We start from the raw sequence: 19,075 nt of genomic DNA, 5'->3' as shown, positions 1-19,075 counted from the left end.
CCTGCCAGCTTAGTGGAGTCTGCCAATAGCACAGTCAGTGTAGTCAGCTCAGCCATACCCATTGAGACTGTGTCTGTGCCTCGACCTAGGTTGGGCAAAACTAAACATGGCGGTGTTCGCCTTAGCAATCTTATTAGGATAAAGACCTCCTCCATTCCTGCCATTATTGAAAGAGATCGTGATACCTCACATCTCAAAATAGGGTTACTTAATGTTAGATCCCTCACTTCAAAGGCAGTCATAGTCAATGAACTAATCACTGATCATAATCTTGATGTGATTGGCCTGACTGAAACATGGCTTAAGCCTGATGAATTTACTGTGTTAAATGAGGCCTCACCTCCTGGTTACACTAGTGACCATATCCCCCGTGCATCCCGCAAAGGCGGAGGTGTTGCTAACATCTACAATAGCAAATTTCAATTTACAAAAAAAAAAATGGCGTTTTCGTCTTTTGAGCTTCTAGTCATGAAATCTATGCAGCCTACTCAATCACTTTTTATAGCTACTGTTTACAGGCCTCCTGGGCCATATACAGCGTTCCTCTCTGAGTTTCCTGAATTCCTATCAGACCTTGTAGTCATAGCAGATCATATTCTAATTTTTGGTGATTTTAATATTCACATGGAGAAGTCCACAGACCCACTCCAAAAGTCTTTCGGAGCCATCATCGACTCAGTGGGTTTTGTCCAACATGTCTCTGGACCTACTCACTGCCACAGTCATACTCTGGACCTAGTTTTGTCCCATGGAATAAATGTTGTAGATCTTAATGTTTTTCCACATAATCCTGGACTATCGGACCACCATTTTATTACGTTTGCAATCGCAACAAATAATCTGCTCAGACCCCAACCAAGGAGCATCAAAAGTCGTGCTATAAATTCTCAGACAACACAAAAATTCCTTGATGCCCTTCCAGACTCCTTCTGCCTACCCAAGGACGTCAGAGGACAAAAATCAGTTAACCACTTAACTGAGGAACTCAATTTAACCTTGCGCAATACCCTAGATGCAGTTGCACCCCTAAAAACGAAAAACATTTGTCATAAGAAACTAGCTCCCTGGTATACAGAAAATACCCGAGCTTTGAAGCAAGCTTCCAGGAAATTGGAACGGAAATGGCGCCACACAAAACTGGAAGTCTTCCGACTAGCTTGGAAAGACAGTACCGTGCAGTACCGAAGAGCCCTCACTGCTGCTCGATCATCCTACTTTTCCAACTTAATCGAGGAAAATAAGAACAATCCAAAATTTCTTTTTGATACTGTTGCAAAGCTAACTAAAAAGCAGCATTCCCCAAGAGAGGATGGCTTTCACTTCAGCAGTAATAAATTCATGAACTTCTTTGAGGAAAAGATCATGACCATTAGAAAGCAAATTACGGACTCCTCTTTGAATCTGCGTATTCCTCCAGGGCTTAGCTGTCCTGGATCTGCACAGCTCTGCGAGGGCCTGGGATCGGGAGAGACACTTAAGTGTTTTAGTACTATATCTCTTGACACAATGATGAAAATAATCATGGCCTCTAAACCTTCAAGCTGCATACTGGATCCTATTCCTACTAAACTGCTGAAGGAGCTGCTTCCTGTGCTTGGCCCTCCTATGTTGAACATAATAAACAGCTCTCTATCCACCGGATGTGTACCAAACTCACTAAAAGTGGCAGTGATAAAGCCTCTCTTGAAAAAGCCAAACCTTGACCCGGAAAATATAAAAAACTATCGGCCTATATCGAATCTTCCATTCCTCTCAAAAATTTTAGAAAAAGCTGTTGCGCAGCAACTCACTGCCTTTCTGAAGACAAACAATGTATACGAAATGCTTCAGTCTGGTTTTAGACCCCATCATAGCACTGAGACTGCACTTGTGAAGGTGGTAAATGACCTTTTAATGGCGTCAGACCGAGGCTCTGCATCTGTCCTCGTGCTACTAGACCTTAGTGCTGCCTTTGACACCATCGATCACCACATTCTTTTGGAGAGACTGGAAACCCAAATTGGTCTACACGGACAAGTTCTGGCCTGGTTTAGATCTTACCTGTCGGAAAGATATCAGTTTGTCTCTGTGAATGGTCTGTCCTCTGACAAATCAACTGTACATTTCGGTGTTCCTCAAGGTTCCGTTTTAGGACCACTATTGTTTTCACTATATATTTTACCTCTTGGGGATGTTATTCGAAAACATAATGTTAACTTTCACTGCTATGCGGATGACACACAGCTGTACATTTCAATGAAACATGGTGAAGCCCCAAAATTGCCCTCGCTAGAAGCCTGTGTTTCAGACATAAGGAAGTGGATGGCTGAAAACTTTCTACTTTTAAACTCGGACAAAACAGAGATGCTTGTTCTAGGTCCCAAGAAACAAAGAGATCTTCTGTTAAATCTGACAATTCATCTTGATGGTTGTAAAGTCGTCTCAAATAAAACTGTGAAGGACCTCGGCGTTACTCTTGACCCTGATCTCTCTTTTGACGAACATATCAAGACTGTTTCAAGGACAGCTTTTTTCCATCTACGTAACATTGCAAAAATCAGAAATTTTCTGTCCAAAAATGATGCAGAAAAATTAATCCATGCATTTGTTACTTCTAGGTTAGACTACTGCAATGCTCTACTTTCCGGCTACCCGGATAAAGCACTAAATAAACTTCAGTTAGTGCTAAATACGGCTGCTAGAATCCTGACTAGAACCAAGAAATTTGATCATATTACTCCAGTGCTAGCTTCCCTACACTGGCTTCCCGTTAAGGCAAGGGCTGATTTCAAGGTTTTACTGTTAACCTTTAAAGCATTACATGGGCTTGCTCCTACCTATCTTTCCGAGTTGGTCCTGCCGTACATACCTACACGTACGCTACGGTCACAAGACGCAGGCCTCCTAATTGTCCCTAAAATTTCTAAGCAAACAGCTGGAGGCAGGGCTTTCTCCTATAGATCTCCATTTTTATGGAACAGTCTGCCTACCCATGTGAGAGACGCAGACTCAGTCTCAACCTTTAAGTCTTTACTGAAGACTTATCTCTTCAGTAGGTCATATGATTGAGTGTAGTCTGGCCCAGGAGTGTGAAGGTGAACGGAAAGGCTCTGGAGCAACGAACCGCCCTTGCTGTCTCTCCAGGGCCGGTTCCCCTCTCTCCACTGGGATTCTCTGCCTCTAACCCTGTTACTGGGGCTGAGTCACTGGCTTGCTGGTGCTCTTTCATGCCGTCCCTAGGAGGGGTGCGTCACTTGAGTGGGTTGAGTTACTGACGTGAACTTCCTGTCTGGGTTGGCGCCCCCCCCTTGGTTGTGCTGTGATGGAGACCTTTGTGGGCTATACTCGGCCTTGTCTCAGGATTGTAAGTTGGTGGTTGAGGATATCCCTCTAGTGATGTGGGGGCTGTGCTTTGGCAGAGTGGGTGGGGTTATATCCTTCCTGTTTGGCCCTGTCCGGGGGTTTCTTCGGATGGGGCCACAGTGTCTCCTGACCGCTCCTGTCTCAGCCTCCAGTATTTATGCTGCAGTAGTTTATGTGTCGGGGGGCTAGGGTCTGTTGGTTATACCTGGAATACTTCTCCTGTCTTATCCAGTGTCCTGTGTGAATTTAAGTATGCTCTCTCTAATTCTCTCGTTCTCTCTTTCTCTCTGAGAACCTGAGCCCTAGGACCATACGTCAGGACTACCGGGCATGCTGACACCTTGCTGTCCCCAGTCCGCACGGCCTTGCTGTTATTCCAGTTTCAACTGTTTCTGCCTGCGGTTACGAAACCCCTACCTGTCCCAGACCTGCTGTTTTCAACTCTTAATGATCGGCTATGAAAAGCCAACTGAGATTTATTCCTGATTATTATTTGACCATGCTTGTCATTTATGAACATTTTGAAAATCTTGGCTCTCTCTAATTTTCTCCTCTCTTTCTCTCGGAGGACCTGAGCCCTAGGACCATACGTCGGGACTACCGGCCGTGGTGACTCCTTGCTGCCCCCAGTCCGCCTGGCCTTGCTGCTATTCCAGTTTCAACTCTTCTGCCTGCGGTTATGGAACCCCTACCTGTCCCAGACCTGCTGTTTTCAACTCTTAATGATCGGCTATGAAAAGCCAACTGAGATTTATTCCTGATTATTATTTGACCATGCTTGTCATTTATGAACATTTTGAAAATCTTGGCTCTCTCTAATTTTCTCCTTCTCTCTTTCTTTCTCTCGGAGGACCTGGGCCCTAGGACCATGCATCGGGACTGCCGCCCGTGGTGACTCCTTGCTGTCCCCAGTCCGCCTGGCCTTGCTGCTATTCCAGTTTCAGCTGTTCTGCCTGCGGTTATGGAACCGCCACCTGTCCCAGACCTGTTGTTTTTCAACTCTTAATGATCAGCTATGAAAAGCCAACTGAAAATTATTCATGATTATTATTTGACCATGCTTGTCACTTATGAACATTTTTGAACATCTTGGCATAGTTCTGTTATAATCTCCACCCGGCACAGCCAGAAGAGGACTGGCCACCCCTCATAGCCTGGTTCCTCTCTAGGTTTCTTCCTAGGTTTTGGCCTTTCTAGGGAGTTTTTCCTAGCCACCGTGCTTCTACACCTGCATTCTAGCTGTTTGGGGTTTTAGGCTGGGTTTCTGTACAGCACTTCGAGATATTATCTGATGTACGAAGGGCTATATAAAATAAAATTGATTGATTGATTGATCAATGTGTGAAGAGTTTTACTACATCTGGCTCTCTGACAGTGCACCAGAGAACACACACCGGAGAGAAACCTTATAGTTGTAATCATTGTGGGAAGAGTTTTAATACATCTGGCGCTCTGAATGTACACCAGAGAACACACACAGGAGAGAAGCCTTATATCTGTGACCAATGTGGGAAGAGTTTTACTACATCTAGCTCTGTGACTAAACACCAGAGAACACACACAGGAGAGAAATCTTATAGCTGTGATCAATGTGGGAAGAGTTTTACTACATCTGGCTCTCTGACAGTGCACCAGAGAACACACACAGGAGAGAAACCTTATAGCTGTAATCAATGTGGGAAGAGTTTTACTACATCTAGCCATCTGACTCCACACCAGAGAACACACACAGGAGAGAAACCTTTTAGCTGTGATCAATGTGGGATGAGTTTTTCTACATCAAGCTCTCTGACTATACACCAGAGAACACACACAGGAGATAAATCTTATAGTTGTAATCATTGTGAGAAGAGTTTTCCTACATCTAGCCAGCTGACTTCACACCAGAGAACACACACAGGAGAGAAACCTTATAGCTGTGATCAATGTGGGATGAGTTTTACTACATCAAGTCATCTGATTCGACACCAGAGAACACATACAGGAGAGAAACCTCATAGCTGTAATCAATGTGACAAGAGATACTCTAATAAAAGGTGTCTGATCAAACATCAGAAAATACATACATGAAGAAGTTGTTTCATGATATCAATGAAATGATGTCACAATGTAGAATGTTTTAACATTGTAGTATGACTATTTTAATGATGTCACAATATAGAATGTTTTAACATTGTAGAAGGAGTATTTTAATGATGTTCTACCTTATCCTTATCGTTTACCCTGTTTAATTGATCGCAGCATGATATGGATATTAGCCTCAGGGGAAAATCCAGGCTCTGAGTTGAAAGAGTATTATTTAACAAAAAGTGACAAACTAAAAAACAGCTGTGTTACATTTACTGCGTTGGTGACCCACTTTAATCAAAATGCAGCACTTCAAAATGTAGCTAGCTGTTTTCTACAAGTTGAAAAGCTGCTTGTTTAAAAAAATACATGTAATATGATAATTGTTGCAGATGTTTGTGTATACACACACATGAATAATAATAAATTGGTCTATAATCAATTTCATTAACAATCTGACATCACTCCAGTATTTCTTGACAACATTCAAATGCTAATTGTCTTTATTCCACTACTGAAGAAGCACGACTCAAATCACCTCATATTTCAAACATTCAGCCTGACAAAAGATACATGTTTTATTATTCCATGCCTCATCATTAAGTTAATTATTGCCAATACATATTAACAAAGGGGTGTACATTTGGTTTTTATATTTCATATTTACAATTCATGTAATAATTATTTATGCAACCAGCTGACCATTTTTGGGGTACAATTATATTGACAATGTTGCTCTGCTTTTAGAATATCAGGATTAATTCTCAGATGTGCCAAACCAAATGCATGACATTGGGGACTGGGCCCCGATCCAACAACATGCCTATCGAGTGAACCCTGAAAGAGAGAGAGAAGTAAGGTGGAAAGTTACTACGGATATTGCAGGAGTTGGTTGCTGATTGTCTCAAGGGTGGGCAGTCAACAAGTTTTGCGTTGAGACAGTGCGTTGCCATGGATCACAATTTATTTTGACTGCACGTTTTTCCGTATTGGAGATGAGTTTGGAGACAACTGTTTGGGCTCGTTTCAAGGGGACCAGAGTTCTAGAAGCTAGTGAGTTTTAGGAAGACGAGAGTTCTAGAAGCTAGTGAGTTTTAGGAAGACGAGAGTTCTAGAAGCTAGTGAGTTTTAGGAAGACGAGAGTTCTAGAAGCTAGTGAGTTTTAGGAAGATGAGAGTTCTAGAAGCTAGTGAGTTTTAGGAAGACGAGAGTTCTAGAAGCTAGTGAGTTTTAGGAAGATGAGAGTTCTAGAAGCTAGTGAGTTTTAGGAAGACGAGAGTTCTAGAAGCTAGTGAGTTTTAGGAAGACGAGAGTTCTAGAAGCTAGTGAGTTTTAGGAAGACGAGAGTTCTAGAAGCTAGTGAGTTTTAGGATTCTATTGAAAGAAGAATAATTAAAAAAATAACACGATTATTATTATTATTATATTTATTATTATTATTATTTAGAAATATGTGTTTTTTCTTGTTTATTGTTGACAGCCAGTAGACACCATGTTTATATTGTAGAAGTATTGTAGTTGATTATGTGAAATGGAAGTTTTCTGTTGGTGGTGAGCAAACATGTCCAAAAAAAAATATAGGATGTATTTGTTGTCTAAAGGGGGAAGGTGTTACAGGCTTTGGCTTGTCCATCTCGTTAGTGGGAAGGTGTTTCACCTGAGCTGGTCCAGGTTCTATTTAAGAGTGTCTGGCCCAGTGCTCCAGTTGTCTTGATAGATGTGGAGAGTCAACACCTTTAGTTGCTCCACCTTTTTGGTTTGCGTCCTGTCTTTAAGTTAGTTGTGGGTTTTTCTTTTGTTTGCCTCATCTTGGGCAGATTTAGTGGGTCTCATGGTGGGTGTCTTTTATGTCCCAGTTGTTGTTACTAGTCAACTTTCAGTGGACACTCAGAGCAAAACTGCAACATTATGTTATAATACTTTTATTGGATCAAATGGTTGTTTTATGCAACAGAATAGAGGGTTCTTAGAACTATTGTGTCTGTGTTCTACTGAGGATGGGCCTCTGGGAGATAACACTGACAGGAGATTTACAATGTCTTTTGGGTGATAAAACCTAAAGAGACCGCATTCCAGATTATGAGTTAATGTTTCTGTTCTATATGGTACCAGGGAGAGACGACCCCAGGGCCAGACCCTGGTCTCTACACAAAGAGTACTGTTTTTACAGCAGATACTGTCTGCTGAGAATTATTAGTATCTTTCATACAAATCTTAACCTTGTGACCTGTTCTATGCATCTGTTGTTGGTCATGTAGGTTGAAAGGGGTTTATCTTGGCTGTAAAGACCTTTGTACTTTTGTATCGTGGCTCTCAACAAATCATCTGGGGGTGATTTGTTGACCAGCCATCGTTATCGTAGAGCACTCAATTGATTCGCGTTGTGTTGACCTGCTCCCTTATTAATAAGTGAATAAATATTTACATTAAACTCTGACTTGTGTGATAAGTTTGTTTCCTCATTTGATATGAATGATATTAAAGAAATAAACCACATTTGGCGATGGGGATGTTAATCTTCACTTGGTGACCGATCCTGACGACCTGGGTAAATGGGGCACCAGGGATCCCTCAAACTTGGGATCTCTGTGAGACCACACTTTGGGAATGGAGCAGATGGACCCACCTTTGATCTGAGAGGCAGCGAGCCGAGTGGATACCACATCTCAAACCTAGTTTTAAAAAAGAGGTGAGCGAAACACGCAAAATGTAGTTTTTAGAAAAGCCTCGTAGTGTGTATTCCTGTGTGAGGGAGGCACCTTGGAGGTGTAAACAGGGCCCAGTCAGGAGGCTCTGAGTGTGTATTCCTGTGTGGAGGTGTAAACAGGGCCCAGTCAGGAGGCTCTGAGTGTGTATTCCTGTGTGGAGGTGTAAACAGGGCCCAGTCAGGAGGCTCTGAGTGTGTATTCCTGTGTGGAGGTGTAAACAGGGCCCAGTCAGGAGGCTCTGAGTGTGTATTCCTGTGTGGAGGTGTAAACAGGGCCCAGTCAGGAGGCTCTGAGTGTGTATTCCTGTATTTTCCCAGTATGGGAGGAGTTGCTAGATTTATTGAATAAACCTTTTTCCATAAAGTTAGTGAACCAAGGTGGCTGACTAGCTGTTGATGTTGAAGAAGTGTCCCGTCCACTAGATTATACGTCACAGTGGCAGATTCACCTGAAAGACGCACATCGCCATCTGCTGACTGGAGTTGGTATCGCAGTTGAGAAAATACTTTCAGACAAAAAGCGACTGCCTCTAAAAACCAACGGCTCCCTTTGAAAACGGGCGATGCGGCATCAGAAACATTTATTATAGTGTAAAAATGTACTACAAAGTGCAGCTAAACAGAATAACTTTGGTCATACCCAGTCAGCACGTGACGTCCAAGGACGTTGAATTATGGGCCATATCAGGTCTGTCTGTTGTGGCCGCTATTTCGCCCCAAAATAGTCATCCCAAATTGGGCTGTGTATAACTATGTAAATGTCTCTCGGACAAGGTGACTTTCATCAATATACACTATAAAAAGTAGGGGTTCTTCAAATTGAAACTGGGGGGGAACCCCTAAAAGTTATTTGAAGAACCTTTTGTGGGAAACCCCTATAAGTTATTTGAAGAACCCCTTATAATGGTTCCTCAAATAATCTTTTGGGGTTCATTTTTGAACTCCCTGTCCACCCTCCCTGCATTACAAAAACATATTTTAATAAAAAAAAAATCCCTGTCCACCCTCCATTCTATTTTTTTTGGGGGGGGGGGAATAATAATAACAATATTGATTTAAATAATTAATTGTTTATTTAGTGACGCCACAAATGTGAATTAATATTTACAAAACAATTTACAAAAAAAAAACACATGACAAAATTGCAACATTTCTGCAGACATGTCAGACCATAATAAATAATACATTTACTTTGTATAGTGCTTTTCATGACATTTAAAAAATCTAAAATAATGATGTACAATAAAAACAACATACATTAAAAATAAATCATAGGTAAACTAACAATATTGTAGACTTGATGCTAAATACAGATTTTTCAGCTTTAGTGTGTATATCGTATCCACTTAGTTATGTTAGGAAGTTTGCCATCTTTATGACCGGCCCTGGTAACTTCACCCCAACTTCTCTTATCCCCAGAACACAGTAACTTTAGAACATAAATTTTAAAATACAGCCCTAGCAGAGCCCCATGTCCCATGGGGACGTCCTCGAGGGCGTGGATGTTCTCCCCATCAAAGGCCAGCGGGATTTCACTCTCATGGTGAAATGGATTTCCGCCGATGTGCAGTAAAGGAGTGAGGAGCGGTGAAATCTGTGTCAACAAAAGTAAGAAAAGATTAATACACATACAATAAACAAAGAACATAACAAATGTTCAGCTGTAGTTTTATATCAGCATGCACACCTATGTTTATGAAGAAACAGATGATTGGTGCATAGGCATACCTTGTCACGGACATAAAGGCCACTCGGGTCCTCATTGAAGAGGTTGGGCAAGAGCAGAATCACTGCTGTGCTCTCGAGTCCTAGTAAAGTAAAGAAACGATCTTACTACACTTGCTAATTTTATGAAAATACATTAGAGAAAGGGAAGGAATAAGAGCAAATCCCTCTTCTGTATTGTCCTTCAGGGACTGTCAAAATAGCAGGATGATGTCCTCACCCCTGCCTTGCCTCTCTACCTCTGATAGTCCTTGAATTATCTTTTTGTCTATATCCATTCCATGGACTTGATTCATTTCTGAGAAGATCTGAAAAGATCATTTGCACACATTTGTATGCTAATAGATGTCAGTTTGTATTGACTGCTATGTAGGTTAAATGTACACTTCAAATGCAGCTGTCCTACAACAGATCTGTACCTTCTTCTTGATCCCAATTGCATTGTGTCCATGTTCTGTCCTATAAGAATTTCAAAGGAAGAGAAAATGTGTCAAAGAATAGTCTTACAAGCATTAAAACATATATATATATATTAAATAAATATTGAAAGATAAATGGCATCGACATACAATTGAAAGTAAAATAGAAGAACATATTGGAGAAAGCACTAGCCAATACAGTACTGCCATACAGTAACAGTACTGCCATACAGTAACAGTACTGCCATACAGGCCTAATATCACATTTCAAGATATCTTTGTACACAAATTGTTCAATATTTTATCAGGCTGACTTGAAAGATTATACGCAACATTTTGCTGCGTGGCAATACTGTGTTTGGATTCTGAAGGGCCTTTATACAAAAGAGGTAGTCTAGACACTGTATTAATACCATTATGCATTTGAATCCCATCTACAGCTACCATCTAAGATATTAATTTCCCTCCAAAAGGGGGTGGACATGTAACGTCTCCAAAATGGGACGGTATTGTCCATGCAACGTTTCCAAACTGGGATAGTATTGTCCATGTAACGTTTCCTAAATGGGATAGTATTGTCCATGTACCGTTTCCAAAATGGGATAGTATTGTCCATGTAACGTTTCCAAAATGGGATAGTATTGTCCATGTAACGTTTCCAAAATGGGACAGTATTGTACATGCAACGTTTCCAAAATGGGACAGTATTGTACATGTACCGTTTCCAAAATGGGATAGTATTGTCCATGTAACGTTTCCAAAATGGGACAGTATTGTACATGTACCGTTTCCAAAATGGGATAGTATTGTCCATGTAACGTTTCCAAAATGGGATAGTATTGTCCATGTAACGTTACCAAAATGGGATAGTATTGTCCATGTAACGTTTCCAAAATGGGATAGTATTGTCCATGTAACGTTACCAAAATGGGATAGTATTGTACATGTAACGTTTCCAAAATGGGACAGTATTGTCCATGTAACGTTTCCAAAATGGGACAGTATTGTCCATGTAACGTTTCCAAACTGGGATAGTATTGTCCATGTAACGTTTCCAAAATGGGATAGTATTGTCCATGTAACGTTTCCAAAATGGGATAGTATTGTCCATGTAACGTTTCCAAAATGGGATAGTATTGTCCTTGTAAATAAATAAAAGATGTATATTTTGTCAGGCTGAATGTTTGAAATATGAGGTGATTTGAGTCATGCTTCTTCAGTAGTGGACTAAAGACAATTAGCACTTGAATGTTGTCAAGAAATACTGGAGTTTTGTCAGATTGTTAATAAAATTGATTATAGATCAATTTATTATACTGCTTTCATGTGTGTATATACACAAACATCTGCAACAATTATCATCTTACATGTATTGTTTTAAACAAGCAGCTTTTTCAACTTGTAGAAAACAGCTAGCTACATTTTGAAGTGCTGCATTTTGATTAAAGTGGGTCACCAACGCAGTAAGTGTAACACAGCTCTTTTTTTGTTAGTCACTTTTTGTTAAATAATACTCTTTCAATTCAGAGCCTGGATTTCCCCCTGAGGCTAATATACATATCATACTGCAATCAATTGAACAGGGCAAAGTACAAGGTAGAACATCATTAAAATACTCCTACTACAATGTTAAAACATTCTACATTGTGACATTATTTCATTGATATCATGAAACAACTTCTTCATGTATGTATTTTCTGATGTTTGATCAGAGATCTTTTATCAGAGTATCTCTTACCACATTGATCACAGCTATGAGGTTTCTCTCCTGTGTGTGATCTCTGGTGTCGAATCAGATGGCTTGATGTAGTAAAACTCATCCCACATTGATCACAGCTATAAGGTTTCTCTCCTGTGTGTGTTCTCTGGTGTATTTTAAGTTCTGATGAAGATGTGCAACCTTTCCCACAGTCAGAGCAGCAATGAGATTTCTTCCCTGTGGTTCTCTGCTGGTGTTTCGATGTGGAGAGACTCTTCTCTGCCTCCTCAGCATCATGAGGTTGTTGAGGCTCCCCATAGGATCCACGATAGTCACGTCTCTCTCCTGTGTGAACAACAAGTCAGACAGATGGTAAGGCCCACAACAGCAGAAATCCACTGTAAAAGGTGATGTGTAGCCATGATGTACAAACAATGACTTCTGTAATGAATGTTCATTATTTGACATTTGTCTTTAGATTGTCAAGTGAACAACAATAGTCATATAACGTGTAAGGTAACTTATTTGAAAAATCATTACTTCATTACATTGCTCAACATTTGTCATGATTATTTAAAGCAGTTCATTTGTATCCGCTCTCTCGTTGGACTTCGGCACCATATTTTCCCCCATTTTCTTCAAATCTGAAAACGTTAAAGCCACGCCCATTTCCTGAAGAATTGCAAAAACTCACAATAAGGATGTAGCAATTGCATATGTCCCCTATAAAAGCACACATCAGTTCAACAACTGCAGAGTTTGTGCCTTTGTTTTTAAGACAGTACTTACTAGTGTTAATCAGGGCCCGTTCATCGTTAGAGCCATTGTATGCCTTAACATGCCTTTGGGAAACCGAGCCCAGATATCCAGTTTCCTCATCTTCATCCTCCCCTTCCTCCAATGTGACAGTCATCTCCCCCTCCTCCTCTTTCACTCCAAAAACAGAATCTTCCTCTTTCTCCTCCTCTTTCACTATAACATCCTCCTCCTCTTTCACTCTGAACGCATCTTCCTCTTCTTTCACTGAAACGTCTTTCTCTTCTTTCACTGTAACAGCCTCACCATCTACCTGTTTTTGTATTTTGACATCCTCTTCCTCCTCTTTCACGACAATGTTTAGCCACATAACCTCTTTCTTCGTCCAGCAGATCTCCTCTTCTTTAGGAGAGTAGCTTAGTGACCGCATGGTCGGGGATGTTAGCTAGGCTAATGCTAACTTAACCAGCCCGCTAACTGACTAATAACTACAACACCGTAAATATGAAATTAAATCGACAACTAACTAGACGACAGACGAGGGTTTAAAACACAGTGGCTAATATACACTAAAGCGTCTGAAGAGCTTTATTGGATCGGCTATTTTGGCTAGCAAGCTACCGAGGTTGCTGACTGTCTGTTGCTGCTGTTGAAAGAAGCGTTCCGTCCACTAGATTATACGTCACAGTAGCAGCATTGCCTTAAAGTCGCAGACCGCCATCTGCTGACTGGAGTGGGTAACGCAGTTAAGAAAAACGTATATTTTATTTTCAGACAAAAAGTTAAAGGATAGGAGTCAGGGACGTCACTAGAACTAAAATGTTAATTAGCCCCCCCCCCCCCTAAATAAATCAATATCAGTCAATATATTTTTTCTGTGATTTCTTTTTTTTGTCAACCGTTTCATCGCATCTTAAACTTCTTACCGGGCCGGCACTAGGGCCGGGGGAGGCTGCTGCTTCACTAGTGACTGTTAGACTTTCTTCAGCAAAGATCCCTGAAAGAAATACTTCGAGAGAGGGGTACCACTACACAGAACTGAACTGGATCAAAGATGGTGGACAGAAATACTAGGAGAGAGGGGTACGCCTACACAGAACTGAATCAAAGATGGCGGACAGAAATACCAGAAGAGAGGGGTACCCCTGCACAGAACTGAACTGCATCAAAGATGGCGGACAGAAATACTAGGATGGAAGCAAATGTAAGGGATTATAACGTCATAACTAATCATGCAAAAAACATGTACAGTTGACAGGAATGTTTGTTCATGTAGAGACAAACGATTATGCATTTTTTTTAATCATAGTTCATTTACGAAAATCGTGATTTAGCCAGCTAGCTGACTAGCTAACATTAGCCAGCTAGCTTTATGGGTGTTGTGACATGAGTACAAAATTGTAATTCTGGTTGTTTTAGGGACTCCTGAAACAACCAGCAAACCAGGCTGTCGTTTTGGGAAACAGTGGATGTATAGAATCTAGCTAGCTGAAGAATTTACTGCAAATTGAATGTACAATTCTGTAAGCTTGCCTTGCTGATATTTACCATGCAGATATATGAAATAACATAGCTAGCTGTGTTCTTGCTTATTGTGCAGTGGATTATTAAAATCCCTGTATACCCATGGATGTGTAGCTAGCTATCTAGACGATCTGTGTATGGACCCAAACGTTTGGTATACATATTAGTTCAGAACCTAGCTATGAACCTCAGCTATCATAGCCAGTTGTATCAACTTCAAAACAGCCTGAATGACATTAATGAAGCCTATGGATTGAGTAGAATATAATATCATGTTGTGCCAAGAATGCAAGTCGTTATTGTATACATGTAGTTATTACCATGCATGAGATCCCCACATTGTAGCCTGTACATTTAATATATTCACTGATCATGTACTCTACCTTGGCAAATAAAGGTGCAGTTTAGGTATGAATGTCTTTGAGATGATTATTCAGTCATATCCAATACCAGGAGTATCAAATTCCAGTCTTTGAATGACACTGTGTCTGCATGTTTGTATTACAATTATACACTTCAACAGTGTTTATCAATCTTGGTCCTGGGACATCAATGGTTACACATTGTAACTAATAGACTAGAAACAGGATTTAACTAGTTAATTCATATATACAGAAACATAATGTTAAAAAACAGTACACTACACTTCCTATGCATCATGTAAATACTCCAACACCGGTTCATCTCAACATCTAATGCCCTTCATCTGCATTGATCTGATAAACACAGGATAGGTGGAGTATTTCATCACATTACACTTCATTTCAACCAGTAGAGAATGTGAAACGCTTTATTGAAAAGCTCATTATCCAAGTGTTATAAATACAAGTTCAATCTGTACTTCAATGCACATCTGTTGTGCATTATAAAAACAGAGGAAGAAAGAGGAGGTGGAGAGAGAGGTGTAAAAGACAGAAAGGGAAAGAGGTAAGCACATAGGAGCAGGGAAGGCAGCACATGATTAACGAATCACAGTGCTACATAAATATTCTCTCAGTTCATCACAATTACATAACAGTGTCTCTAGTTGGCCCAAAGGTGATCTTAAAAGAGGGTGAGGTGGCGATGATGGGACTAGGGGTTGGCATCCTCTCACATCAAAACATATCTGCAGACGAGAGACAGATGGAGAGAGAGACCAGTACAAAAAAAAAGTATGAATGTATGTACTTGTAAGTCGCTCTGGATAAGAGCGTCTGCTAAATGACTTAAATGTAAATGTAAGCCTTGTGTTTTTATTTTTTATTCTAACATTGTTAGTCATCAATCAGGAGGTGAAATGCAAAACTGACCTTGGATCATTAACTCTGGGACTACTGCATCTGTCTGTATTTCAATGTAAAGCATCTCTTTAATACTACTTCCTGTATAATATAAACTGACCTGGGATCATTAACTCTGGGACTACTGCTTCAATCTGTATTTCAATGTAAAGCATTTCTTTAATAATACTTCCTGTTGACCTGACCAAGTGACCTCTCACCTCTGATCATGCTGTGCCCTCTATGTAGCCAGTCCAGATGCAGGAGGGGTTCACCGACACAGCTGATATAACCTAGAGGATTTAGGGAGAAGGGGAGAGAGGGATGAAGTGAAGGAGAGAGACTGTTATTGATAAAATAAGGTAGTTAAAGTGACAGTGTTCAACAGGAATCTGTGTGTGGCCTCACCTGGTGTCCACACCACACTAAGTGGCTGCAGAGTACTTTATGCTGAAAAACATGAACGGACACAAGAGGACAAACAATTATAGCATAGTTATAGAAATAATGAAGTGTCTTACTATTCTCTATGGTTGGCCCTCTTGCCTATTCTTTGAAGGTGGAAGGAGCCACAGTTATACACCTGAGCCTGCTTACTGCACAACACAATCCATCAATCAGATTGATACATGAGTGTGTAGGTGTGGGTTATAGGGTGTCTAATTGTTCTACATTTCTTCAATATGGGTGATTTAAAATAGCCTGTTTTGTTTTTGCACAGATATCAAACCCTTACCTAAACAGCACCCTCACCTAAGAAGTAGAAATCAAAGGGAGAGAAACTGTGAATTGAATAACTGCAATTGACATAGCTAAGTAAATGGAATAATACACGTATTGCAATGTGAATGGCTCTTAAAAGTGCATAGTGTAGTCTATGGTGTTGCCAGGGAACAGCACCCTCTTTGAAGAAGTAGGAGGTGAAGATCTCCTGCACACGGATTGCCTCTCTTGCTGCGTTTTTGGACCCCATCCTTGAAACATCCTGCAGAGAAGCAGACTCCTCCTCTGGGACACGGCGGCGAGCTGCAGATCCCCTCCTGGTCCGCGTGTCCATCCTCATGAAGTTACGCAGGACACAGGTAGCCTTCACACATCTGAATTCCTCCAGGAGGCAGTCCCAGATGACCCTGGTCACCCAACCTTGCAGTGTCCTACACGGTAACTGTAGGCAATCGTTTTGAAGGAATCTCCAGTTACAAGGTATCTGTAGGAATATGGAAGACAATGTAGTTATAACCAAGACAATGTAACTGTTACATCACCAGGTCATTGTGGATTACTAAAGTATAATATCCCTGATAACAAATCATGATAACATTGGATTGATAGATGCATGGACACACATATGTACATGTGTAGCATGTGACAATAACAGGATCATATCAAGGATGACATCACAAATGAATACATAAATACCACTTGAAGCTTGATGATGAGTTGAGCATTTGAATCAGCTGTGCAGTGCTGAGACAAAAACAACAATGTGCCTCTTTGAGTCCCCAGGACTGAGAACCACTGCTCTTCATTGGGACCTCTTCATATGTAGACTGGCTTTCATAGAGCTCTTTATCTGAGGACAGAAAACCTCACAAGAAACACACTTCATTATAGTCAAATTACACCACACTGAATATTATGTTACTATTATCTCCGTCCTCACTTCTAGGGACAGGAACTACACAAAAGTACATGCCCTATCCAGAATAGCCTCCTCTCTCACTGACAGTTGGGGCTGCTATCCTTTCACCCTCCTCCATGGCTGGTAGCTAGCTACCTACAAATGCATTTGGAGTTAGTTTTTTACAGTGATAAATACATCAAGATAGCTAATATGAAGTTAGGTAGCTGGTGATATTTAATTCACTTAGCTATCTATCTATACAGACTGGTTACCTATTTAGATGTGATAAAGTATTATGTGAAATTATTTTGATGTGATATGAAAGTATTGTGTGAAATAATTGTTATGTGATATGAAAGTATTATGTGAAATTATTTTGAGGAGTAACGGGGGCAGAGAATCAGGAGTAGAAACAATAACAAAGCGTACTCCCTGCCCGTTGAGAATCGATTCACATTTAGATGGAATATTTGACTATTTTAGCTGCCAGAGCCAGTCTACCCCTGAAAATAACATACAGTCCTTGGACCTTGAGGAGTAACGGGGACAGCAATCAGCAGTAGAAACAATAACAAAGCGTACTCCCTGCCTGTTTCAGTAAAAAGCTGAGGGATGGGGCTGGAGAAATGCAACCATCCATGATATCAGCATTCTAGTTTTAACCATGTTTTGAGGATATACAGTGTTTGTTTATATTTACTGACAAACATTGGAGTAAAAAAAAGCTCATATTTTGGGTTCTGATGGGGTACAACAGTTGAACTAAGCTCATGAGGCATTTATAAGTGAATTCTTCAAGAAACAATGGGTACATATCATTAATGTTTAAGTCCCAAAATGGATGTAACAACTGCTGATTGCCCCTTTAAGACTACATATTGGGCTAATCTAATAGGAGATATTGAGGACTACAGTATTTCAGGCATTGTCATTAGATGCGTTTGATCAATTGTTAACGTTTTGTTGATGGTCCACTCTTGATGTTCTACACGTTACAGTGTAGCTTCAGCCATTTCTACAGAACAACATTAAAGTGTAGAACCCCTTTACTGCATATTGGTTCAACGACTGCAGAGACGGTACTTACTGGTGTTAAACAGATCTCCAACCTCCTCTTCTTCCTCCAATGTGACAGTCATTTCCTCCTCCTCTTTCACTCCAAAAACTGCATCTTCCTCTTCTTTTACTGTAACATCCTCCTCTTCTTTCACTCTGAACGCGTCTTCCTCTCCTTTCACTGTAACGTCTTTCTCTTCTTCTTTCACCGTAACAGCCTCACTCTCTACTTGTTTTTGTATTGTAACAGCCTCCTCTTCGTCCTCCTCTTTCACGAAAGCTTCTTTCTCCGTCCAGCAGACCTCCTCTTCTGTAGCAGGAGGAGAGTAGCTTAGTGAACTCATGATCGGGGATGTTCGCTAGCTAGCATTAGCGACTAGCTTAGTTCTAAGCTAACTTAGCAACCAATTAGCTGACAAATAACGTAAATATATAATTAAATGGGCCAACAAGTACAGACAACAGAAGTGTGTTTAATACACAGCGACTAATATACACCAAAAGAGTGTAAAGAGGGTGAATGTTGTAGCTATGTTTGCTAGAAAGCTACCGAGGTGTCTGACTAGCTGTTGTTGTTGAAGGAGCGTCCCGTCCACTAGATTATACGTCACACTGGCAGCATCGCCTGAACCTAAAAGACGCACATCGCCATCTGCTGACTGGAGTGAGAAACGCAGTTGAGGAACCAAACGTTTATTTTTATTTATTTCATAAAAGTTTAATATTATATAAAGTCGTTCAAAGAGAAGCATGTGTTGATTGATTCGTGTTTAATGAGTGAGAATTTAAAACAAGCTTTACACCCACAATCAAATGGTTGTTAATAAATCTAAATCATGGTTTAGTGTTTCTGTATCAAAATGGACTTTTAACAAATTCAAATCCTTTGGAGTC

General features: G+C 40.5%; 2 protein-coding genes across 6 annotated transcripts; one reads left to right on the top strand and one right to left on the bottom strand.

Moving 5' to 3' along the window:
- Positions 1-4,668: 4,668 nt before the first annotated feature.
- Positions 4,669-5,863, top strand: LOC129847966 (zinc finger protein 180-like; the record flags this gene model as incomplete). Its single annotated transcript, XM_055915548.1, has 1 exon — positions 4,669-5,863. A coding segment is annotated over one exon (744 nt), but the record flags the coding sequence as incomplete, so codon positions are not given.
- A 3,307-nt stretch (positions 5,864-9,170) lies between these two features.
- On the bottom strand, positions 9,171-18,797 carry LOC129847963 (zinc finger protein with KRAB and SCAN domains 3-like). Of its 5 annotated transcripts, XM_055915544.1 has the most exons (8): positions 16,921-18,206; positions 15,910-16,708; positions 15,723-15,794; positions 12,749-15,347; positions 11,999-12,304; positions 10,261-10,300; positions 9,845-9,924; positions 9,171-9,710 (listed from the first exon to the last, which is right to left on the bottom strand). In XM_055915544.1, exons 4-7 carry the CDS (start codon positions 13,143-13,145, stop codon positions 9,876-9,878), a joined length of 792 nt encoding a protein of 263 aa, XP_055771519.1. In that variant the 5' UTR covers positions 13,146-15,347; positions 15,723-15,794; positions 15,910-16,708; positions 16,921-18,206; the 3' UTR covers positions 9,171-9,710; positions 9,845-9,875. The 5 variants fall into 5 exon arrangements, with proteins under 5 accessions (XP_055771519.1, XP_055771517.1, XP_055771520.1 ...); XM_055915542.1 differs by lacking the exons at positions 9,171-9,710; positions 9,845-9,924 and adding an exon at positions 18,213-18,797 and having other exon boundaries at positions 9,935-10,300; positions 16,921-17,089; XM_055915545.1 differs by lacking the exons at positions 9,171-9,710; positions 9,845-9,924 and adding an exon at positions 9,935-10,149.
- Positions 18,798-19,075: the final 278 nt, after the last annotated feature.

The sequence above is a fragment of the Salvelinus fontinalis genome, unplaced genomic scaffold, assembly GCF_029448725.1.
Source record: "Salvelinus fontinalis isolate EN_2023a unplaced genomic scaffold, ASM2944872v1 scaffold_0979, whole genome shotgun sequence".
Taxonomy (NCBI): Eukaryota; Metazoa; Chordata; class Actinopteri; order Salmoniformes; family Salmonidae; genus Salvelinus; species Salvelinus fontinalis.
Note: the sequence above shows the minus strand (reverse complement) of the source record. Positions and strands in the feature narration are given on the sequence as shown.